At 40.7% G+C, this 21,181-nt stretch overlaps 1 protein-coding gene across 3 annotated transcripts; it reads left to right on the forward strand.

The window, feature by feature from the left end:
- The first annotated feature begins 1,969 nt into the window (after window positions 1-1,969).
- On the forward strand, window positions 1,970-17,874 carry igfn1.4 (immunoglobulin like and fibronectin type III domain containing 1, tandem duplicate 4). 3 transcript variants are annotated; one of them, XM_019855943.1, is made up of 24 exons: window positions 1,971-2,089; window positions 5,867-5,931; window positions 6,282-6,302; window positions 6,654-6,776; window positions 6,900-7,039; window positions 7,855-7,954; window positions 8,107-8,185; window positions 8,264-8,456; window positions 8,569-8,682; window positions 8,935-9,103; window positions 9,242-9,514; window positions 9,587-9,772; window positions 11,885-11,944; window positions 12,527-12,642; window positions 13,893-14,034; window positions 14,107-14,400; window positions 14,881-15,183; window positions 15,330-15,509; window positions 15,597-15,725; window positions 15,807-15,886; window positions 15,969-16,161; window positions 16,851-17,147; window positions 17,274-17,600; window positions 17,690-17,874. In XM_019855943.1, the coding sequence occupies exons 2-24, from the start codon at window positions 5,886-5,888 to the stop codon at window positions 17,692-17,694; spliced, it is 3,570 nt and encodes a 1,189-aa protein (XP_019711502.1). In that variant the 5' UTR covers window positions 1,971-2,089; window positions 5,867-5,885; the 3' UTR covers window positions 17,695-17,874. The 3 variants fall into 3 exon arrangements, with proteins under 3 accessions (XP_019711509.1, XP_019711519.1, XP_019711502.1); XM_019855950.1 differs by lacking the exon at window positions 11,885-11,944 and having other exon boundaries at window positions 1,970-2,089; XM_019855960.1 differs by lacking the exon at window positions 17,690-17,874 and having other exon boundaries at window positions 1,970-2,089; window positions 16,851-16,990; window positions 17,274-17,466.
- Window positions 17,875-21,181: the final 3,307 nt, after the last annotated feature.

Here is a 21,181-nt window from a genome sequence, read left to right on the forward strand (position 1 = left end):
TCCTGGGAGGCATAGGGTGAGACAGACTTCACACATGACATGTGGGTGTTGGTTGGTTGGATAGTTCAGCATTAGATTAATACGAAAGTGTGGTAATATTGGAAAATATCACACAAACTTGTGTTTATCATCTGGCATTTATGTATTGTTTTCTATTATTTTTGTCATACCGTAATTTGTTTGGTTTTTTTTGTGCATTTTTAAGCTGAGGTGTGTGTCTGTTTGTCCAATATTTGTCTAACCTTTGTGTATTTGTTTTCCTGAATCTGTTTGTCTTTTTTTGATATTGTTTCCTGCTCTTTTCCCCTAATGGGATTTCTAACATTTGGGGGAGGGTTCTTTCCGTATTTTTTTCCATCTAATATTTCGAAGGATTTTTTTTTTCCTGTAATATTTTATATTTTCCCCAATATTTGTCAGGTTTTGTTTTTCTTATTTCTTAGCTTTCATGGGCCCCTTGAACGGCACCATATAAATGAAAGTTATTGTTTTTGTTATGAAATGATGATGCCCTTCATCGAATAGTGTTTCTGGAGACCACGCTGCATTGGCTTGTGTAACATTGTCTTGTTTCATCACTCTTTTGCTTTTATCGATTCAGTCCCCCGAGAACAAAATGACCTGCACGAATGACAATATCGCCATGCATGTCTCAGTGTCATGCATCTGCGTTGATGACAATGGCTTCTTGAAATAAACAATCGTGCTCACGCCAGGCATAGCCGTGTTATTGCTAAGGCCTCGATAACTGTGTGCTGTGGCTGCGTGCCAGCAGTCACAGTCTCCATGAGGAGCATGAATGACTTGGATGATGACTTGGAACATGTAAGGAAATACCCTCGGGGAACACAACAGATGCACAGCACATTTATCATTGTCCCACCATTCCGCACTTATTGCCACTATTCACAAAATGCAGTCAGGGTGAACATCATGTAATACTGCACAGTAAAGTCCATTTTACGCAGGGGATAAGGACAGAGCCATAGAACTGCAAAAATAATTGATTATCAAATTAATTGACAACTCAGCCTCTCAACAGTAAATATGATCCAATAAAGATGTCAAAATGACAAAGGACAAAAACAAGACTAATCAAAACGTCCTGTTTTGATTGCCATACTTTTTACAGCGACGAATAATCAATTTTCAGTTTCGTAACTGGACCGAAATTGGTGCCACTCTGACCTGATAGTTTCGACTGTCTACGTTCATATTGTGGCGCCACGGTAGCACAACCCAACTAAACACCTGTTTCGTGATTGGTCGCTCTTATGTCACTCGTGGGTCACGCCATTGTCAAGGGACATTTACGAGGCAGCGAGGTGATAGATACCAGGCAGTCACACCGTCACCAACATAGCTATCATGTGCTCGCACAACATTCGGCTATTAATTTCCCATTGGATCACTTTGTTGTTGCTATCCAAAAACAGAGTTATAAATGTTACAAAATATGTTAACGGTCTATCAAAGGAATAAGTGCAAAGTACCTTAGTCAAGTTTACGCTCATCGTGATGAGTTTTGAAATTTAGAATACAGTTTCTTCATGTTGTAACAACACAAAATGGCCAATGAAACTCCAAACTCATCGAGTACATTTATGGTTAAAAGTCTGAATTGTCACATTCATCGGGGTGGTATACAAAGCTTTCGTTTCAACTCCAGCCAAAATGAAGTAAAATTTGAAATTCTTCGAGTGGTACCTTGAAGATGATTTAACCACGGTAAATTCAAGTCAAAGGTTGTTGAAAAAGTGTAGCAATATGGAATAGGCCAATTTCTCTGGGTGACATATGTCAAGTGCAATTGCATCTACTTAAAAAGTTCACACTCCTGCTGGGAGGAGAGTGCGGTCATCGTCACGCGCCGTCAGGCCTTCCCTCCTGCCCGTTTTCCCAGAGGTGGCAATTTAGGTCAAAAACAAAAAAGGCGATCATCTTTCTTGGCAGCGACCGCGTCAGACAAAGTGGGCACTTCACTGCAGAGTCACTTGCTGGACATTCCTCTCAAGGACTTAATAGCTTGTGGAGGAGGGAGGCAAGACGCACACTTGGGAAGCTAGGGGAGGACCGCAGAAGCTCGGGGGTAAGTTCATCGATCAGACATTAGGAGTTTTTCAATGCTTTGGGTCGTCATCACAACTGATCATTTCGCCGATTTCCTCAAGGGCTATGAGTTTTTAAGCTAAAATTCACTGGTATCAAATTACAAGGTATAGTACATGGGATTTATCACATTTCCAGCTTGCTCAAAAGACAATAGAGGGTGTCCCAACATTTTCATTCATTTGTAACATATCTGAGTACCCATTGCAAATGTTCTAGACCAGGGGTGTCAAACTCATTTTTTGTGGCAGTCCACATTTCTATTACTGTTTCCCTTGGAGTGCTGTTATGACTGGAAGCAGATAAAGACTAACGCTTTATTCAGCTATTAAGTTCCTGTCATGAGGGCTTTGGTAACAAAAAAAATTATTACACAACAGTATCTTTTATTTAGTACATCTAAGAATTTTACATTTTTGGAAGAGATTTTAGCAAGCATCATGGGGGTCGACATGTCTGATTAGTTTTCGCGGGCCACAGGAAATGATGTGGTGGGCCAGATCTGGCCCCCGGGCCTTTAGTTTGACACCAGTGTTCTACACAAACAAAAATTCTGCAAAAAACAGCATTTTCAAATGGATATTGATGTTCCAACCAATTTCACAGAGATTGAATTTTGCTTGAAGAGAACAGGAGTAGGGGGGAAAAATTAGTGTGTTCACATCTGGTTAAAATTTGAGATCATTTGAGCAAGATTTGCCCATGTTATGAAAGGAGAGAATTATGACAAAAATGTTGGGACACCCCTTTATTTTGAACAAATAAGTCATTTAGATTCCGGACAACGGTGTAATAAAAGTATTTGGTCCAAATTAGTTTGTTTGTATTCTTAACAATGACTTCACAACATGTCTGGCTGCTATTCTCCGGTCATGTTTTGGAGTAGAGAAAAATGCAACACTATCCAAATTTGATGCAGTATTTCCTATTTTGCCTTGAGTGTAAAGCACACATCGTGGTGCATAAAATGTCAAAACCCCATTTGAGCAATAAACCAAAATTAGCAATCTGGCCTTTCACAGCTGTTGCACCTCGCAACTCCCTACAAAACATGTGTTTTGAACTTGACCTTAGCGACGTCTTCATTTTAACCATTTTTATGATGCCGTCCTCTGGGGTTTGTGATGCGTCAAACTGAGTACACGAAAAAAAAAAAGTTTGAGATGCTCTTTAGTCCAATCAGTGCACCTTTTAATACCGAGTCCAGATGTTTCTTTGTGGTTCAAAAAAAAGAACTTTTACTTAGTCATGGTACCTTTACACTATGGAAAGTCTTTTGATGCTTATATGTCATGTCTTTGTTTGTCGTAGCTGCTTGTTATTGCAATACTAGTGTAGCCTATACTACCGGAGACAAATTCCTTGTGTGTTCTACATACTAGGCAGATAAAGATGATTCTGATTCTGATTAAATCACATGAGATTCAGACTTTTTGGTGGGGTACCTAATTTGTTGCTGTTTGGGTCCTCACCAAAAAAGTGGATAGTATCACTCCAGTTGGAAGGGTTTTCCACTGAATTTTCATCTGTTACGTAATTGATTTCAAAATTACTTTTACTGTATGAAGCGCCGCATAATTTGCGGTCGAAATAAATTGTTTTAATGCATGACATATTTCAAACAAACTCAAGAGAAAACTGCAGATTTGCTCCCGTTCTCGGTTCTTTTGAATCAAGACTGACCAAGACTGACTTGTTGCTGCCTGTGAGTAAATGAAATCTAAGATCCAGCTGCACTGTCTTAACTGATCTTTATTTTTGGATCTTAATTTCATTTTCGTCTTCTCTGTTTGCATTTGAGCTCACTTTTAATTTAATTCACCCTTGTGGGTTTGCTTTTTACATCTGATGCCTTTTGTAGAGCATCTAAATTACTGTGGGTAAAATGTGCCTTACAAATAAAAATACTTTCCTTCCCCCAACAAAAGTGTAGCTACACTTCTCCATTTTGAGTGAATTTTATGTTGTTAAAACAAACAAAAAAAAAAAAAACGTTATTTAACAGGCTTTGAGATACAGTAGGCCTCTCAATTCCTCTAAGTCTAAGGTGACTAAACATGCAAAAACGCTGCCATGTCACAAGCGTCTGGTCAAGTCGACAATTATTTACAACCCCATTAGGAAGCTGCCCGGGTGGAAAGATCTCTGTTTTATTGGCCATTTGACCTATCATGTGACCATCGGTTTTCTAATCCCACCTCTGATGTCGACTGCAGACAACCATAGCCTTCGCGTGATCCGAGTGCTAATTCGATGGGATGCTTCTCGTATTACAGTCATATGAATGAACAGATGACACCACCGACAGTTTCTGTGAGAGAATGTTGGCGTATTTGACAAATGTGCCGAAGAAATTATGTCAGAAAGATATTTTGAAATGATGGAACGTCATATGCCATAAGGCTTAAAATAGCACGCCGAAAGGATGCTAGCGTGGAGTTTAAAGATAAACTGTGAGTCAGCGCGTGCCAGTGTGCCGATTCACCTTGAATTACAGGATAAGCCTCATATGGCAAAACGTGGGTAATGTAACTAAGCTAAAACTTGTGTCAGCTGATTTACATTGCAAGTATTTTAACATTTTGATTCTGAACTCAGCTCAGAATAAGTGGATTTGATGGTACACCAAACTTCACACTTCGGTACATAACTTTGTGTTAAGTTCACAGTTTGGTTCACCTTTGGTACAGAAATGCAAAATATGGCATGCAAAATAAAGTTACAAACACAAAAGTAAACCCGAGCTGCTGTAAAGGGCCCTTGCAGCTGCAGGGACGTTGGGGTCAATTCAACCCTGCAACTCAAACATTTGGTGCCTTCGAGGCTCTCTGGCTTTCAGGAGCACAACATGAAAGTAAAACATATGAAAGTACCCAACAGTGATAGGTCACTGGAAAATACAATCAAATAGCGATGGGTTTACACACACCACACAGGATACATTCGGAATTGGGCATCTCGGTACCTCACTCTTTGGATGATAACATACATTATTTATGGCAATGTGGCAGTTGTATTTCAGGCACTTTTATTCAAATGACATCGCTGCAAAATACCCTCATGGGCCCCCTTACCCCCCAGGATATATTGAATCCATGACAAAAACATGCCCCGTCACTTTATTTTCGTCAAGTGACATTTGTCCTTCTAAGTTCAGCAATCATTGGGGTAATAAAATATTATTATACAGAACTGTACTGCAAATAGGACTGACGGATCATAAAAAAAAAAGAGTGGGTTGCCAAGTCTGCTCGAGTATCAAAGTAATACACTGCAATGACAACAAAACAGAAAGAAGCCACGTCATGATATTTTAAGGTGGCTGAAATTAATATTATGATGAATCCATCATCTTGAAGGATGAAAAGGCAACATAAACGTTTTATTTTTGATGATGTCGTTTTGTTTTTAATTGTAATTTGTTAGTATATGTTTGTAAACATTTTAAGAGCGCCTTCTGTTTTGGTGTAGATCAAGATATAGGGTTCATCGTTAATCCCGCCCCCTTTTTTCAGATAAATTCCCCAAAAACCGTCTGCACACTGAAAAAAAAAATCCATTGGTTCCTTTGGATGCATTTAATTCAGACATGTACATCAGTTGCACGTGATTGAATTGTGTTGGCAACATTTTTCAGTGCAGGAGGTGGGTATAGTGGTTCTATTTGAACTTTCTTGGTCTAGTTCTTTTGGGGGAGGTGGGGCCAAGTGAATATTTAGTTCTTAACATTGCTACTTTCTTTTTTTTTCGTCTCAAGAATCCAACAAGGATCCAAGATGTTCAAAAGATCCAAAGTCACAGATGGCACAGCCACTGGCCAAGGTAAGCAGAGCAAAACAAAATAAAGATAAACGACTGGTTGTCATTCTGTCCGAAGTACGTCACAACTCTTAAAGTATATATTCTTAATTCAGAACATCAAAGAAGCTACATTTTTTATGGCTATTTTATCTATCCAAATGACTTGAGGAAGCTACATGCCAAAACTGTGGACTTTTTAATGAAACGAATGGAACAACTACGCCATGACCTAAACTAAAAAGATGAAGTTTAGTCCTCTATTACTGTACCAACTGCCGTCAAGTGATTCGGTATCATGATCTCAGGTGAATGGGTTAATCCAATGCCACCATCCTGACATGTGCTATTTGAATGCTTTACTGCCTTATCAGGGCCAGCGGCAGAGAATGAAGGTAGGCTTCGGGGAACTGCAGAAAAGCTCGTTATCTATCACCCATCTTAATACTTTTTCCTCACTCGTATTTACAGAGGCATGACATATTGCTATGCAATGGATGAATAATACTTTTCAGATGTAGATATGTAGGCTTGGTACTACATATTGGGGGTGCAACCAGTGTATGCTATAGGTTAAATTTAATTGGACATTTTAATACTTCATGTATTAGAATGGGTCACAGCATGCTCTAACAATGCTGGTGATGTGATTAGAAGTGACAATGAATTTTTGGTTGGAGATAGCAGCCTTTAAATGTTATCGTTTTCGCGGATAAAACCATCATGTTTCTGCAATGGTCTCTCAGTGGGTATCCGGAAAAAATCACGCGTTCCCGGAGTGATGATTACGCAGTTCATAGAGACGCTACCAGAGGGGAAGAGCCATCCAGACTTTACTCGCAAGCCAATCGCTTTGACTATTCAAGAAGGTAAGCATACTGTACTGCACTAATGACTCACTCAATAAACATGAAACATATGATTCGACTCGTATTTCACAGATCAAATTGTATTAATCACAATCGTTGTACACGCATGTTTGCATTCTGCAGGGAAATTTGCTTTCTTTAAAGCCATTGTCACCGGAGATCCAAAACCCACCGTGGCATGGAGCAGAAACAATGGAGATGTGTCTGATACTTCAAAATATCAGAGCAAATACGACGCCAACTCCAATGAGCATACGTTTGAGGCAAGTGAAGCAAAACAGGGCACATCGAGACAAACCACCATTCACACTCCCATTCACACCTATGGACAATTTCGAGTGTTCCATTAACGTGCCGTGGATGTTTTTGGAAACTGGGAGGAAAACAGAATCCCTAAAAAAGTGGTTCTTAACCTTCTTAGAGGTACCAAACCCAACCAGTTAACATGCACATTCACCGAACAGTTCATTAATGAAAAATAAATATAGCGGTATATATTTTTTTTACAAATTCAAGATATTTAAAAAACACATTTATTAAAATCAGAAAAAAGTAAATAACATTTCAAGACAAAAGCAACGTTTTTCAACTTTGATGACGTGCTATCACGACAGTCACACATTGACTACTGAGCGAACTAAATTTCCCGCAGCACTGATTGGACAAGCAATGTAATGTGATCATCTGCAGCCAGTGATGGCCAAGCGAGCGTATCATAACTAATTGACATGTTGAGTCGCGTGTGTCTTGACCTCCATGGCAGAGGCTCCGATGAACCCCTGAGACCAGTTCACTGAACCCCTAGGGTTCAATCGAACCCAGGTTAAGAACCACTGCCCTATGGAAAACACACGCAGGCACGGGGAAAATATTCAAACCCCACACAGGAATACCGGAATCCAGATTCAAACCCATGACCTCCGAAATGGGAGGTGGGCTTGCTAACCAGTCATTCACTGCGCCGTCCTCTGGCTGATGAATTCGGTCCATTGCATTTCAGCAAATGTGCTTTTATATTGACACAAAGAATGTGAAATTCACTCAGTCACTCACCCAGATTATGTTCTGAATCTTCCAGATGCCAAATGTTACAGCGGCTCAAGCAGACACATACAAATGTTTTGCGACCAATGAATTCGGACAAGCCACGGTGACCGTTGTTCTGAATGTTATTGAAGGTAAGACTCTTCTATTGACAGGGTTACAAAAAATGAACCAGAAGGTGGGAAATGTTTCTTTGTTTTTTACCAGTACTTTGATTAACTTAAAAAAAACAGTCCTTAAATGTTTTCTATCGTAACAATAAACCAAGGGCATTTGTGTTTTTCAGTTGGCTACAAAAAGAATAAAGCCCAGCAAAACGCAACAGAACCCATTAACGGTGGTTTTAAGAAAATCCTACGAAAAAGGCAAGTTGTCTTTGTGATCGTCGTCGAGTTCTCTCAAAAAGCCAACCCAACAAAACCACACCTGTTTCTTTTATTTAGCAAAGTGCGTCGAAAATCGGAGCAAACGGAGAAGAAAGACGGCGAGTTGGATCCTAAACTTTGGGAGCTGCTACTTAGCGCTGATAAGAAAGACTACGAGAGAATCTGCGCAGAGTACGGAGTGACTGATTTCCGCTGGATGCTGAAGAAACTTAATGAAATGAAGAAGGAGCGAGAAGAGGAACAAGCTGAGGTTACACTGTTTGTTTGTTTGTTTGTTTTTTATGGTTAAAGAGCACATAACTCTGCAGACATTTTTATGTCAATTTATTTCATTTGCATTTCTGTTTTCTTTTTTAACACAGTTTGTCAAGAATATATCCAACCTGAGACCTATTCGGGTGCATGCAGACGGTACCGCATCCTTTGAGATTGACATGGACCTCATTGAGCAGAGCAGCTCAATATACCTGTATAAGGTCAGGTGAAAACAAGGCTACACTATTTACAATCCCATGAAAGGTCATGGAGAAACCTGGATCATTCAAAGTGTTTACGCAAACTTCAGCCTTATTAAAATAAAAAAAAAAAGAAGAATACACTTCTCTTCTATGAAATGTGGATCATACTGTTCAGGCTAATTTTTTTTCCCCCATTTTGTTTCACATACTTTCGGCTTCAATGTGTTTTCTCAAAGCGTTCCTGCACTGAATTATGACTTCCCTCCACAGGATGGTGAAATGATTCCTTACACAAAAGAACTGGGAGACACGATGAAGCACAGCTTGAGGAAAGTAGGGCGAAAGTATATTTTCACCATGAGGGATCTAAGGCCAGAAGATGGTGGATTCTACCAGTTGGATGTAGAAAATGTGAACATATTTTCCACAGATTTTAAAAGTAAGTCAACACAGCACCTAGTCAGGATTCTAAATATTCACAGGCCAAGAGCGTACATTTTAAAATCTTGATTCCTCTTACAGTAGCCATGCAGCAGTTCGTCTTTGTTGATGTGATTTTACCTTATTTGTATTTCAGTTCCCATGGTTGATTTCTTGGTGAAAATTCAGGAAGTGAAGGCGATGGAGAGAGAAGACGCCGTATTCGAGTGTGTCCTTTCAATTCCCCTCGCCAAAATTTCCTGGTCCGGCAAGAATTTGCCCTTGGAACAAGGAGATAAATATGACATTGAGGTTTCGGAGGACAAGCTCATTCATAGGCTCGTTGTCAAAGACTGCATGGTTGTGGACAAAGGCATTTATTCTGCCACTGCAGGAATAAAATCATGCAGTGCCTGGCTTGTTGTTGAAGGTATGTTTCTGAATCCACATTTTGATGATCATTAAATTCTCCGCGGCCCTTCAGCGCACCCTTCTCTCATAGCTGATAAAGATGCAGATCAGGGCAAGAAGTCGATAAGGAAGACAACAAAGGCTGGCGGATCTGGTATCGACCTGCAGAAGGTGGCTCAGGAGCAGCAGGAAAAGTTGGCCATACAGAAAGAGGAAATGAAAGAACAAATCAAAGCTGCAGAAGAAGCGGCACCCCCACCCGAAACCCCCAAACCAAGTAAGAATGCCCAACGCAACACTTTACCAAACATTAAGGGCAATACAGCACATTTGACAATAAAGTTGTACTTGACTGGACTTGACTTGAATATGGCTCAACTCAACTGTATTTGGAGATTACATGAAAAACAACCACAGCTGCATACAAAATGCTGTACAGTATATTTCGCACTAAAAGGCGCACCTAAAAGCCTTCCATTTTCTTAAAAGCTCACAGCGCGCCTTAAAATCCGATGCGCCTTGTGTATGGTCATTACGGTAATATTTCGACCCCAAAATGGCTCCTTGCTCGAGACATGCTGACAACTCAGAGTTCAAACTTAAGACGATTGATTACACAGTTGAACATAGAAATAGAGCAGCGGCAAGGGAGTTCAACGTTAACGAGTCAATGTTATAACTTGCTGTCGGTTAAGTGAACTGTGTCACTGCTTTATCAAATATGTTTTACTGACATCTGATCGTTCTGTTGGCGTTTCTTTGAGCGTAGCTCCATCTAGTGGATGCATTGTAGATTGCGTTTTATAATGTGGTGTACCCAATGTATGAAAAAAATGACAAAATAGGCCATTCATTGAAGGTGCGCCTCATAATCCAGTGCACCTTTTAGTGCGGAAAATAAGGTCCATAAAGTAAAAAAAAAATCTGACATACCAAAACAAAGTGAGTTAAAACCATGTATAGCATAAAAGAGTGAGCTTAATAAGATATTAAAACATGAGTCTCATGCTGAGTCCAAATCCAAAGAATAAAAATGGGTCATAAAATGAGTTTTAAAGATGGAGAAGGGACGTGCCCAACGCCGAACAAAAGTTCCGTTCAGTCCTCCGAACCTCCAGTAGCACTTCATCCGCTAGCCTGAGGCACCGAGCAGGGATGTTGAGGTGGAGGAGCTCAGAGAGGTGAGCTAGAGCGAGAGCAGTGAAAGATTTAAAGACAAAATTATCTGAAAATCAACTCGAAAATGTACAGGGAGCCAGAAAAGGGAGGCCAGAATTGGAGTGATGTGCTTTCTCCTACGAGCTCCAGTTAGGGGGCGAGCAGCAGCATTTTGGAGAGCTGGTTGACTGCTTGACATTACTCTAGATAGAGAGAGAGAGAGAGAGAGAGAGAGAGAGAGAGATATCATATCTAGCTATCTTATCTATAGATAGATAGCTAGATATGAATTCCGGGCAAAAGTCAATATCTAACAAGACTAAAATGATTAACTGTGTCAATGTGTATGCTGTAATATTTATGTGAAACACTGTGCAGTATATCTGTTTTTATATAAGTAGTCAAATAGCAACTGGAGCATGGTCGCTCGATTTAGAACTCTGGTGTCAAACTTAAGGCCCGGGGACAAGATCTGGCCCGCCTCATCATGTTATTTGGCCCCTTAGAGCAAATCAAAAATGTCAACTTCTATGATGCTCTGTCCCAAAGTTTCAAATTCTCATATTTAATAAATGAGATTGGTATTGTATGCATTTTATTGTGACCAAACCCCTCATTACAGTAACTTAAACAATAGTTGAATAAACCCTTATACTTGATTTCTCCATATGGTTTCACAGTCACACCAGCCCTCCAAGGGCAACAGTAAATATAATGTGGCCCGCGATAAAAATGTGTTTGAAACCCCTGAACTAGAGGATAAATTCGGAAATTACAACTCCGTCATCAATCAAAATGTACATATACAGTACATTAACAGGTACCGTTTCAACAAAAAAACAATCAAAAAAAACCTTTGACAGGTGAAACACTTATGTTTCATAATTACAACTCACAGTCCAATGCACTTTTGCTGCATTGTTTTCTTTGTCGCTGTTTGCTTAGTTTCGACTGCTGTTCATCCACTGACATTATGCCCACAATGTTAAGTTATTGAAACAGCAGCTACTAAAGCTGATGTTTAACAGAAGGTGATAAACCGGCAGACGTGGCCCTAGCTAGACCGGTTGCCAAGCAGGTGGGAAGTGGCGGTAAGGACAACACAAATGGCTGTGGCGACGTCGACAGATGGTTTTTAGCTGTTGAATTGACTGATGCTGTTCATCAATTGTCAGTATGCCTGCGTTGATAAATTGTTGAAACAGCGACTACTAACAACTATGTTTGACAGGAAGTCATAAACCAGCAGACATGGCCCCAGCTCCATCAGCTGGAGAGGCAGTGAACAGCGGTAAGAAAAACAAATGGATGCACATGCGGTTTTGAGGGAAAGTTTTTGAGCGAGCAATAAACGGTACTTAGCTTCTGCTACAGTTGCTTTTTTTTTTTTTTTTTTTTTGCTGTTCATCAATTTTCCGTATACCTGCATTGATAAATTGTTGACACAGCAACAACCGGTAAACGTAAATGCTTAACAGGAAATGAGAAATCGGCAGATATGCCCCCTGATAAAGCGGTTGCCGAGCTAGGAAGAAAATTGAATGTAAAAAGAAAGTAACATGAAGTTTATTTGAAAAAAAAAATGGATGACGTTTATTCAGAATTAAGTATAAGAATCATTTGACAACATAGGTGCACTAGCATTGTCTGTGCCAGGTCAAACATTACAGTACCAAAAAAAAACAAAAAACATTCAGACACATGATTAATGAAGTACAGCGCGAATTACATGTTTTTGATTGTTCTTTGCTCTGGCAAAAATCATTGTTTGTACAGGATTCATGATGTTATCATTGACCCTTGGGGTGTTGTAAATTTTTTTAGACTAACCAGAGAAAAATATACTAAACTATCACTCTGTTGCTTTTCTCAGATCCTGTGATTACTTGTGGCCTTTCCGATATTTACTGTCTACGTGGGAAGTCGGCTGAACTAAAAGTCATCATGAACATGGACTGCGACGGGACCTGGTTCAAAAATGGAGAGCCAGTAAATGCTTTTTACATTGATTTTTGAGAGAGTGTGATGAAAGAATAAACGCTTAGGTCGTAGAGCTTTCACACCTTTCGTTGGTGAATATAAACCAGAGTTCGAGTCAGGACTTAAGGAATTACGGTTCAGCAGGGATAGCCAACCAGTCAGAGGCAAAGAGCCACAGTATTTACTGTGTTAGTGCAGAGATTCACACCGTACACGTGGGCACACAGAAACTGCTTCCATCTCGTCCCCCAACTCCCTAGCTCTCTTTGACAAACTCCTTTTTAGTTGTACACTGTTCAAAAGAAGTTCATACGAATGCTTCATATATTTTGGAAACAACTGAGTCAACTTTGCTGCCTGACTTTGTCCTTGTGAAGTTCGGTTCCTTTTGGAAATTCATGGTTGACGTTTACATCGAGTGAACAAAAGTGCCACTGAAGATTTGAAGCCTTGAAAAGTTTCAATGATGCCTAAACATATAAAGAAGAATGGCTTGCCATTATGTCAAACAAAAACTGTGTTAAAATGGCCTGTTCTCATCTTCATAATTTTGTTTTGATGTGCATTTTACTCCTCCCATTTTAAAAGCAAACTGGGTAGGCCAACACTGCTCAATGTTTTTCCCCTGTCATTTGCGTCAAAGCGCATGCACGTGAAATCGATGCGTCTTTCAATGTTGATAAATGCGCTGCATGTATCAAAGCTTCCTCTACTGTCCTCACATCGTTATCTGTAAATAAGTCCACCAAATAGCAGGAAATCACTCCGCCAGTTTCTCTCGGAAACGCTTTTTGATGTCACGACGACACCGATTTAAGAATAGAATAATGTTTAATGAGAGGACACTTGCTGACAGCAGACTTCCTCCAGCCATGCAGCGACACTCAACAACACTCCATTCCGTTGCGGTGCCTGCCCCTCCCGACCACATACACAAAGAATCAGGTTGACTATGGCGCACTGCACCCTGCTAAACTCAGTGTGAAAAGGGCTTGAAGAGACTCATGAAACCGAGTAAATGACCAGATATGCGGCTTGGAAGCGATGGATTGGCCAGGCCTGCACGACAGCAAGCCGTGAAACTGACAAGGATCGAGACACATTGAGCAAATTGACTTTCCTTTTGCCGATGATTTCCTAGATCGAAACTGACAAGGATGGAGACACATTGAGCAATACGATTGGTTTTTGTCTTAATGTTTATATTTTGGAGAGCAGCGTAACACAAATTGACTTTCCTTTTGCCGATGATTTCCTAGATAAGCGCTGGTGCTGGAATCAGCATAATCAAAGACTCCACCTCTCATATGCTGACTTTTAAAAACTGCCAAGATGATGATTCTGGCCTGTACCTCTTCGTATCAGGGGATCAGAGTACGCAAGGAAAGGTCATCGTCGGAGGTAAAATTGACTTGAAACGTTACAAACGCTCATTCCCATGCATTATACTTAATTACACTTTGTGCATTGTAGACATACCGGAATTTGACCCGGACGACCTTCACAAGTTCTGCAAGCCGTTGACAGTGAGCGTGGGGCAGAACGCCACTTTCAAAATGCCCTTTGCCCCTCAGGAGACTTTGATCGTCAAGTGGTCTAGGAACGGCATCGAGGTCAAAGATGGAGGAGGAGTAAAGGTTGTGAAGGAGCCCAATCACAGCCGGCTGCTCTTCAGGGACTGCCTGCGGGCAGACACGGGGGAAATTAAAATTCAGCTTAAAAATCCATTTGGGACCGCGGAGGCAACCTCTCAGCTTTTTGTTCTCGGTAAGACAAGTCATCATTCAAACTAAAGCTGGGCAAACCCTGGGCGAATTGAGACCCATTCTAGCCATATTCCAAGCTGGTGAATTTCGGATGTCGCAGATATTTACAGCACACTGTTATGAGGAACACCTTGTTTTGTTATGACCCAATTTGACAATCTGCAAGAGTTTGAAAGCGCACTAGCGACATTAACAAGTGGAACAGGAAGAACTCAAACATATAGTGAGAGCATTCAAATCATGTCTCTCGATTGTTCTAGGGTGACTGCGTAAATACCGAACTTCTTGACTTCTTTGAATTTCTGTCACAAGGCGATTAACTCATCCAATATAAGATAGAATTTAAAATGAGCACTTCTAAGAATCGCGTAGTGTGTGCCAAGCTCAATGAGGAATAGCGATGAATGGAGAAAAGGTCAAACCCATCGCAATTTTTTCAAGCACTATTTCAAATGTAAAACAAATATGTTCTTCCGCACAGATCGTCCAGGTCCGCCGGAGGGTCCGGTGGAGACACTTGACACCACCTCATCTCTCATTGTGATTAAATGGAAACCTCCAAAAGATGACGGCGGATGCCCCGTCACCAACTACGTCATCGAGCGCCAACAGGCGGGCCACAGTCTGTGGACCAAACTTGGCCACGTCCCCGGTGACAAGACAAGCTTTCGGGACAGGAATGTGACCCACGGGAAGAAGTACAGCTATCGAATCTATGCAGAGAACTCAGAGGGCCTTGGCGACTCCCTGGAAACTGCTGATAGCATAATGGCTGGCGTCATGAGTGAGTAACTGTGAAACAAGTCTCATTAAGCAATCCCCTTAGGCTCCCTGAATATTATTTTTGAAATCTCCTGCAGTCAATGTGTAGATGATATCCAATTACTCCCTGTAACGATGTTATTAATGTTAACTTGCCTCTTACTTCAGTACTCTCTGGACCACCCGGTGCCCCCCAAGTGGTCAGTGCCTCAAAGACCTGTATCACACTGACATGGACCCCACCCGAAGACGACAGGGGAGTGCCCGTCATCGGTTATCAAATAGAGAAACGGAGGAAAGACACAAATCAGTGGATTTCCTTGAACGCGGTGAATGAACCGATTGAAGGTTAGTCACGGACATGCAAGCATCCTGTATGGCGCGTTTTAATAGCAGTCAGTTATGATAGCCGCATTGTTTTTATCTTCACTGCAGACGTCAACTATGCAGTTAAAGACGTCACTGAGGGAGCAGAGTACGAGTTCAGGGTTCTTGCAATTAATGAGTCTGGAGCCGGGGATCCGAGCCCCCCGTCTGCAATAGTGTGTGCAAAGAATCCCAACAGTAAGTTGTTTATCTCTAATTCTGTAAATATAATAAGTGTTAATTTGGGGCAGTGATGATGGTTTTGTCTTGCCATCCCAGTGAGGCCTTACTTCAAAGACCCAGAGGACTTCATTGTTGTCAGAGCAGGAAATTCAGTACGTGTAACCCTTCTTTATGAGGTAGGTATGAACACACGCTGTCAGTATGAGAATCTTCAAAGACACTTCACAATGACCTGATAGTGATATCTAATGTATCCAGGCTGAACCCCCACCGGAGATCACATGGTTCAAGGATGACGAAGCGTTACCCCCATGGATAAAAATCATCAATTCTGAAGGAATGTCCCAGCTTGTTATTCCCTCATCGAAGCGCTCTGACTCTGCCATCTACACTATCACTGCCAAAAACTCCGTTGGGCAGGCTTCCTTTGATGTTGAGGTTAGAGTCACAGGTAAAAAGAAAGGCTCTCTTTATTTAAAGTGTCAAATTAAGAGCAACTAGTGAGGCTGGACATTTCTGTAAAACCACGTCGAATTGTTGCCTCAGAGTTATAAAGTCCAAAACCTTTGAAGATCGGGATCAGTAATTTCCACTTACATTTACTTACATTACTTCCATTTGCACAATATGGATTGGCATATTGGAGCAGGTAGTACTGCTGCTTCAATTCCAGCTTGGAATGCATGTATTGCAAGGTGAATTTCTGGCCTGTTCCCTTGACCAAGTTCTTCTTCTTCTTCTCCTCTCGGCACGTCCCTATTCAGGGGTCGCCACAGCGAGTCAGTAATTTCCATCCGCCCCTGTAAACCGTCCTACCAACTCGCATGGTCGTCTTGGCAAAAGTTTTACGCCGGATGCCATTCCTGACGCAACCCTCCCCATTTCTCCGGGCTTGGGACCGACACTGGGGAACAGTGCACCCCCAGGGGAGGGCACTGCCCCCCAGTGGCTGGGTTGTTCCCTTGACCAAGTTATTTACCCAAAACTAGATTTGCCTCCTGGACACTAAAATGCACTGCTGCTCAAGGTTTGGCTAATGCAGAGAACAAATTCCACTTTTGCAACTTTATTTTAAAGTCTCATTCACAGAAATAGTATAAGAATGAGAATGATGATAATAGTTTTCCGTTTTGCAACCAGATGAACCGAAGAGTCCAGGGCCAGTGGAACTGGAGCAAACTGTCCACGGCAAAGTGGTGATAACATGGGCTCCATCGCCAGACCAGGAGCTTGATGACAGACTTTACTACACGGTGGCTCAACGCGACTCCAACACCAGGGTGTGGAAAACTGTTGCAGACCGCCTCTTCACAAATACACACACAGTTAGCAACATCCTACCAGGGCTTGAATATCATTTCCGGATCTTCGCCAAGAACGATATGGGGCTGTCGGAGCCATCGCAGTCACCAACATGGGGAATGAATAGCAACAGAGGTTTGCTACTATCAACTGCTCTTCCCAAGAATCTTAATAGTGTAGAAATGAATGTCAAAGGGTTGAATTTGAAAGTCAAACTCACATTATTTTTGACATTAATTGTTCATTTTATTCTCCGTCAAGTTCCAATCACGCACAATGGAATCAACAAGACGCATATCAGCTTTGAGAGGCCCCCATCCATCTTGGTCCCTCTGAAGCTTCATTCACCACCAAAAGGTTACCAGGTCTACATGACGTGTGCCGTGCGAGGGTTCCCAACACCCACCGTGTCCTGGTTCCTCAATAACCAGTGTATCAACTCGGACAGCAACTACTACATCACCAACTCCTTCGGCGTATGCTGCATGTATATTCTCAGAGTGCGGCCAAAGGACAGCGGAGAATACAAAGTCGTTGCAATCAACTCCTTTGGCAAGGCAGAATGTTCCACTAAACTCATTGTTAGAGGTTTGTTGCGTTTGAATTTGATGATACATTTTATGGTTTATTTTGTATGGTTGTTCATCTTTTTTCCTTCTCTCTTGCTCTCTCCACAGAATGAATCCGCTGGGGGGCGTTATATGGGACGTATTTGAGAGAGGGAAGAAGCAGTAATGGCGTAAAGAAAAAACAAAATGTAGTCTTCTTAAATAATTCAGATTACTTAATTTATTTATTTGAAATTCTACAAATGGTCAACAAAATGTTTTAAAAATCATGACTGCAATAAATCAGCAAAGTGAAACATATGTGTTCGTTTTTGTTCTGATTTTATACATTAAATAATAAAGTGGAACTGCTTTTCTCAAAGGACGAGAAAGGACACTGAATTAAGATGTGACTTTAACAGTACAGGCAATGTTTAAAGTTACAATATTAACAGTCTTTACTGCATGTATTATAAAACTGTATTCCAAAGGTGCACATTCCCTCACTATTGACACCAGACCTCAGTTTTTAGGGGGACACATGAAATGCATGGGGGAGCCCAAATACCCTATTAACAACTGCATGCTTGCATTCGTAGTTCGAACACAACAGTACAACTGCGCAGATTCTTTGAGAAACACTATCTTAGTCATCATGTTCAATGTCTGGCGTCATACGCGACCTCTCAAAATCAGGGGTGTAGTGGGCGTGGTGCGCGGGGGTACGCCGTCCACCCACTTCTCCCGACCTCACATTAAATTTTTATTGAAATGTTTGTTGATCATTGTTCTAATGCGAGTTATGCTTAATAACGTTGTCCTGTGATTATTTTGGAGTCGTAAAACATTAAATTTAACGTAAGTTCAACTGGTGTTGTAGCCTATGATTGATATTCTGTATGTATATATAGAACATCCCAGAATCGCGTACACCCACTTAAAAAATCCCCACTACACCACTGCTCAAAATTTATGATTTTAGTTTTCTCAATGCACTAAACACGTGTCGTGTTTACTGTAACCAAGTTGCGCTGACTTGCTTTGTCACAATTTTTCTAGGTGGGCACGGCGAGGCCCTCTTGTATATTGTTCAGATGAATAAATTGCCTTTTGGAGGAGCTCAAGATTAGGATTTTGGCTTCTGTCAATTTTTAAAATGTTATAATCAAAGAAAATCATGTGCAGAACGGCACCAAGCCGTTGCAAGTCCCCGAAGTTGTGAAAGTACCCTGAATGCACCACGTTGCTTGTGTAGCAAGCGTGTAGCATGCGATTCGGACGTCCTTGCGCGTGCTTTGAACTGTTCAGTGACACCCTAATTGGAGTCTACTGTAAAACTAAACACACAACAAAAAAAAACACAGTGTATATAGAAATACAAAACATGCTTTGTTTTTAACACATTGCGAGCGCTAACGTCAAAAGTCAATGGAGGATCCCATTCAAATGCTCACAGGACATCAGCATCGCCGTTGGGAGTGGTATTCCTTCAAATAATGAATATTTTTAAAGTTGAGTTTTCAAAGATTCAAGAAACTTTCATTAATGTAAGGAGCCTTTTTGTTCCCAAGACACATTTCCATGGAATGAAACACAATTTCCAAGATCCCTTGTTAGCCCAGTAAGTCCCAAGACTTGGAAAAATAACATAAGATAAAATAAATATAATAAACAGAACAGGGTAATGCTTATTCAGGAATTCAATGTGTGCAAAGATACAAGGCAACAAAAGTTTGGATGCAGCCGAGTGAAAATGCAAGAGGATTAAATTTAATGTGAAATTTACAAGGTCATTTTGTACTTGACAACAAAAATAGAGTGTTCAAGAAAAAAAGTGTTCAACGTGCAGAGATGAATGGGCATGAGGCTGTGATGATTGTTTTGTGTAGTTGAGTTTTAATGGGAGAAAAAATGCTCAGTTTTGAAATCAATGAATAACCGTTTTAATCGTCGTGACTTCAAACTCAATCAAATCATCGTGATCAATATGTTTTCCCATTATCGTCCAGCCCTACCAAAAACTCACTAGTTTTTGCAATCATGTGAGAACTGATGAAAATGTAGGTGTGCTAGGGTCTTGAACACTAACCCCCACCCACCAAAAATCACTCCGGAGCGGCTCCTGTTACATTTCAGAAAACATGCTTCACCAAACGGCACATATTTAAGACAGACTATCCAAGTTGGATCTCTGAAAAAGTCTTAAGCACCCATACAGGTTCCAGATTTTCCAGAAAGAACGGGATCCCATAAACATAGACAAGGATAATATGAAGTTTTATTATATAAACATGCAAAACCGACAGTACAACGATCACTGGTCACAAAGAGCCATGATAATACGAAATGAACAAAAAGTACTTCCAACTGACAAAGAGAATGAATAATGCAAAATCGCTTTAAAAGTTTTATTATATAAACATGCAAAACCGAGAGTACACCGATCACTGGTCACAAAGAGCCAGGATAATACGAAATGAACAAAAAGTACCTGCAACTGACAAAGAGAATGAATAATGCAAAATCGCTTGTCACAAAAACACAAGGAAGTAGAATTTTGAGAAACGAAACGAGCAAGATTAACAATACAGGTCTAACAAAAGTACTACTTACATAAGAAAACCAATTACATGAACTGGACCGAACCGAATAATGTTTTTGGATTCCAGAAATGCAGGCTCAGACAGAGTGTGACAACAAAAATATTTATTTACAAAAGTGCACCGACAAAGTACAAACAGAAATCGCAGGTCGCAAGGAGCCAGGAAAAACAATGCATAAACAAAAGTGCTGGCAAAAGGGAATTTACTAGGGAACACCAAGAATAAACAAATAAGCATGAGACTTGATTTTTAGTTTCACTCTTTTTGTGCTTTCTACTATCTTGGTTATCAATTTATTGTTTTATTGTTTGCTGTTGTATGAATTATTTTTGCTCCATGTACAGCACTTTGTATACAGCGGTGTCTGTTTTAAAGTGCTCTATAAATATAATTGAGTTGAGTCTATGTGCTAAATCACAACTAGATACAGTATAAGGAAGTCTTGTGAGACTGCTGTAGTCCCGCGAGGTATGTGGGCTTCTACACCAAGATGTGCTGAAGTCTCCTGAGAAATGCGGAGGTCTCTCAGGATGTTATTTCAACCTACTCCAAGTTCAGTGAGACTTTCAAGGCGTGTTTTTTTTTTTTTTCTCAGAAATGTCAGCAACATTGTACAATTTGAGGCCAATTCAAATTGAGACGCTCCACTGTATTCTTCATTGGCAACAAAAAACAAACAAACCAAAAACAGGTGGTTACAATGACATGCTGTTATATTTTTATGTGGCTAAAAAGTATGGGCACATGCCGCCTTTAGGTCACAGGGGATTATGAAGGCTTATGTCCGGCCATTTTTCATTGCCTTTCCATTTTTAACACAGCAGTAAAAAGACCATTAGACCCTCTTTGGTTACCAACCCTCTATAAGTTTGGTATAGGATCTATCCAAAATAACTTTTAAAAGGAGCAACCAGACAGCCTAAATTCTAAGTTACTGGCCATAGAGAGACTTTGTTGCAGCCATTCGGGTTTTTTTTTCGCCATGGAGTACCTTTTGATATGTAGGCGACCATTCAAG

This window comes from Hippocampus comes, unplaced genomic scaffold (genome assembly GCF_001891065.2).
Source record: "Hippocampus comes isolate QL1 unplaced genomic scaffold, H_comes_QL1_v1.1 scaffold17, whole genome shotgun sequence".
Taxonomy (NCBI): Eukaryota; Metazoa; Chordata; class Actinopteri; order Syngnathiformes; family Syngnathidae; genus Hippocampus; species Hippocampus comes.

Coding starts and splice junctions, on each gene's coding strand:
- igfn1.4 (XM_019855943.1), top strand. CDS start 5,886: ATGTTCAAAAGATCCAAAGTCACAGATGGCACAGCCACTGGCCAAG. Junction 14,401..14,880: donor CTCTCAGCTTTTTGTTCTCG/GTAAGACAAGTC, acceptor TCTTCCGCACAG/ATCGTCCAGGTCCGCCGGAG. Junction 15,510..15,596: donor GGTGAATGAACCGATTGAAG/GTTAGTCACGGA, acceptor TCTTCACTGCAG/ACGTCAACTATGCAGTTAAA.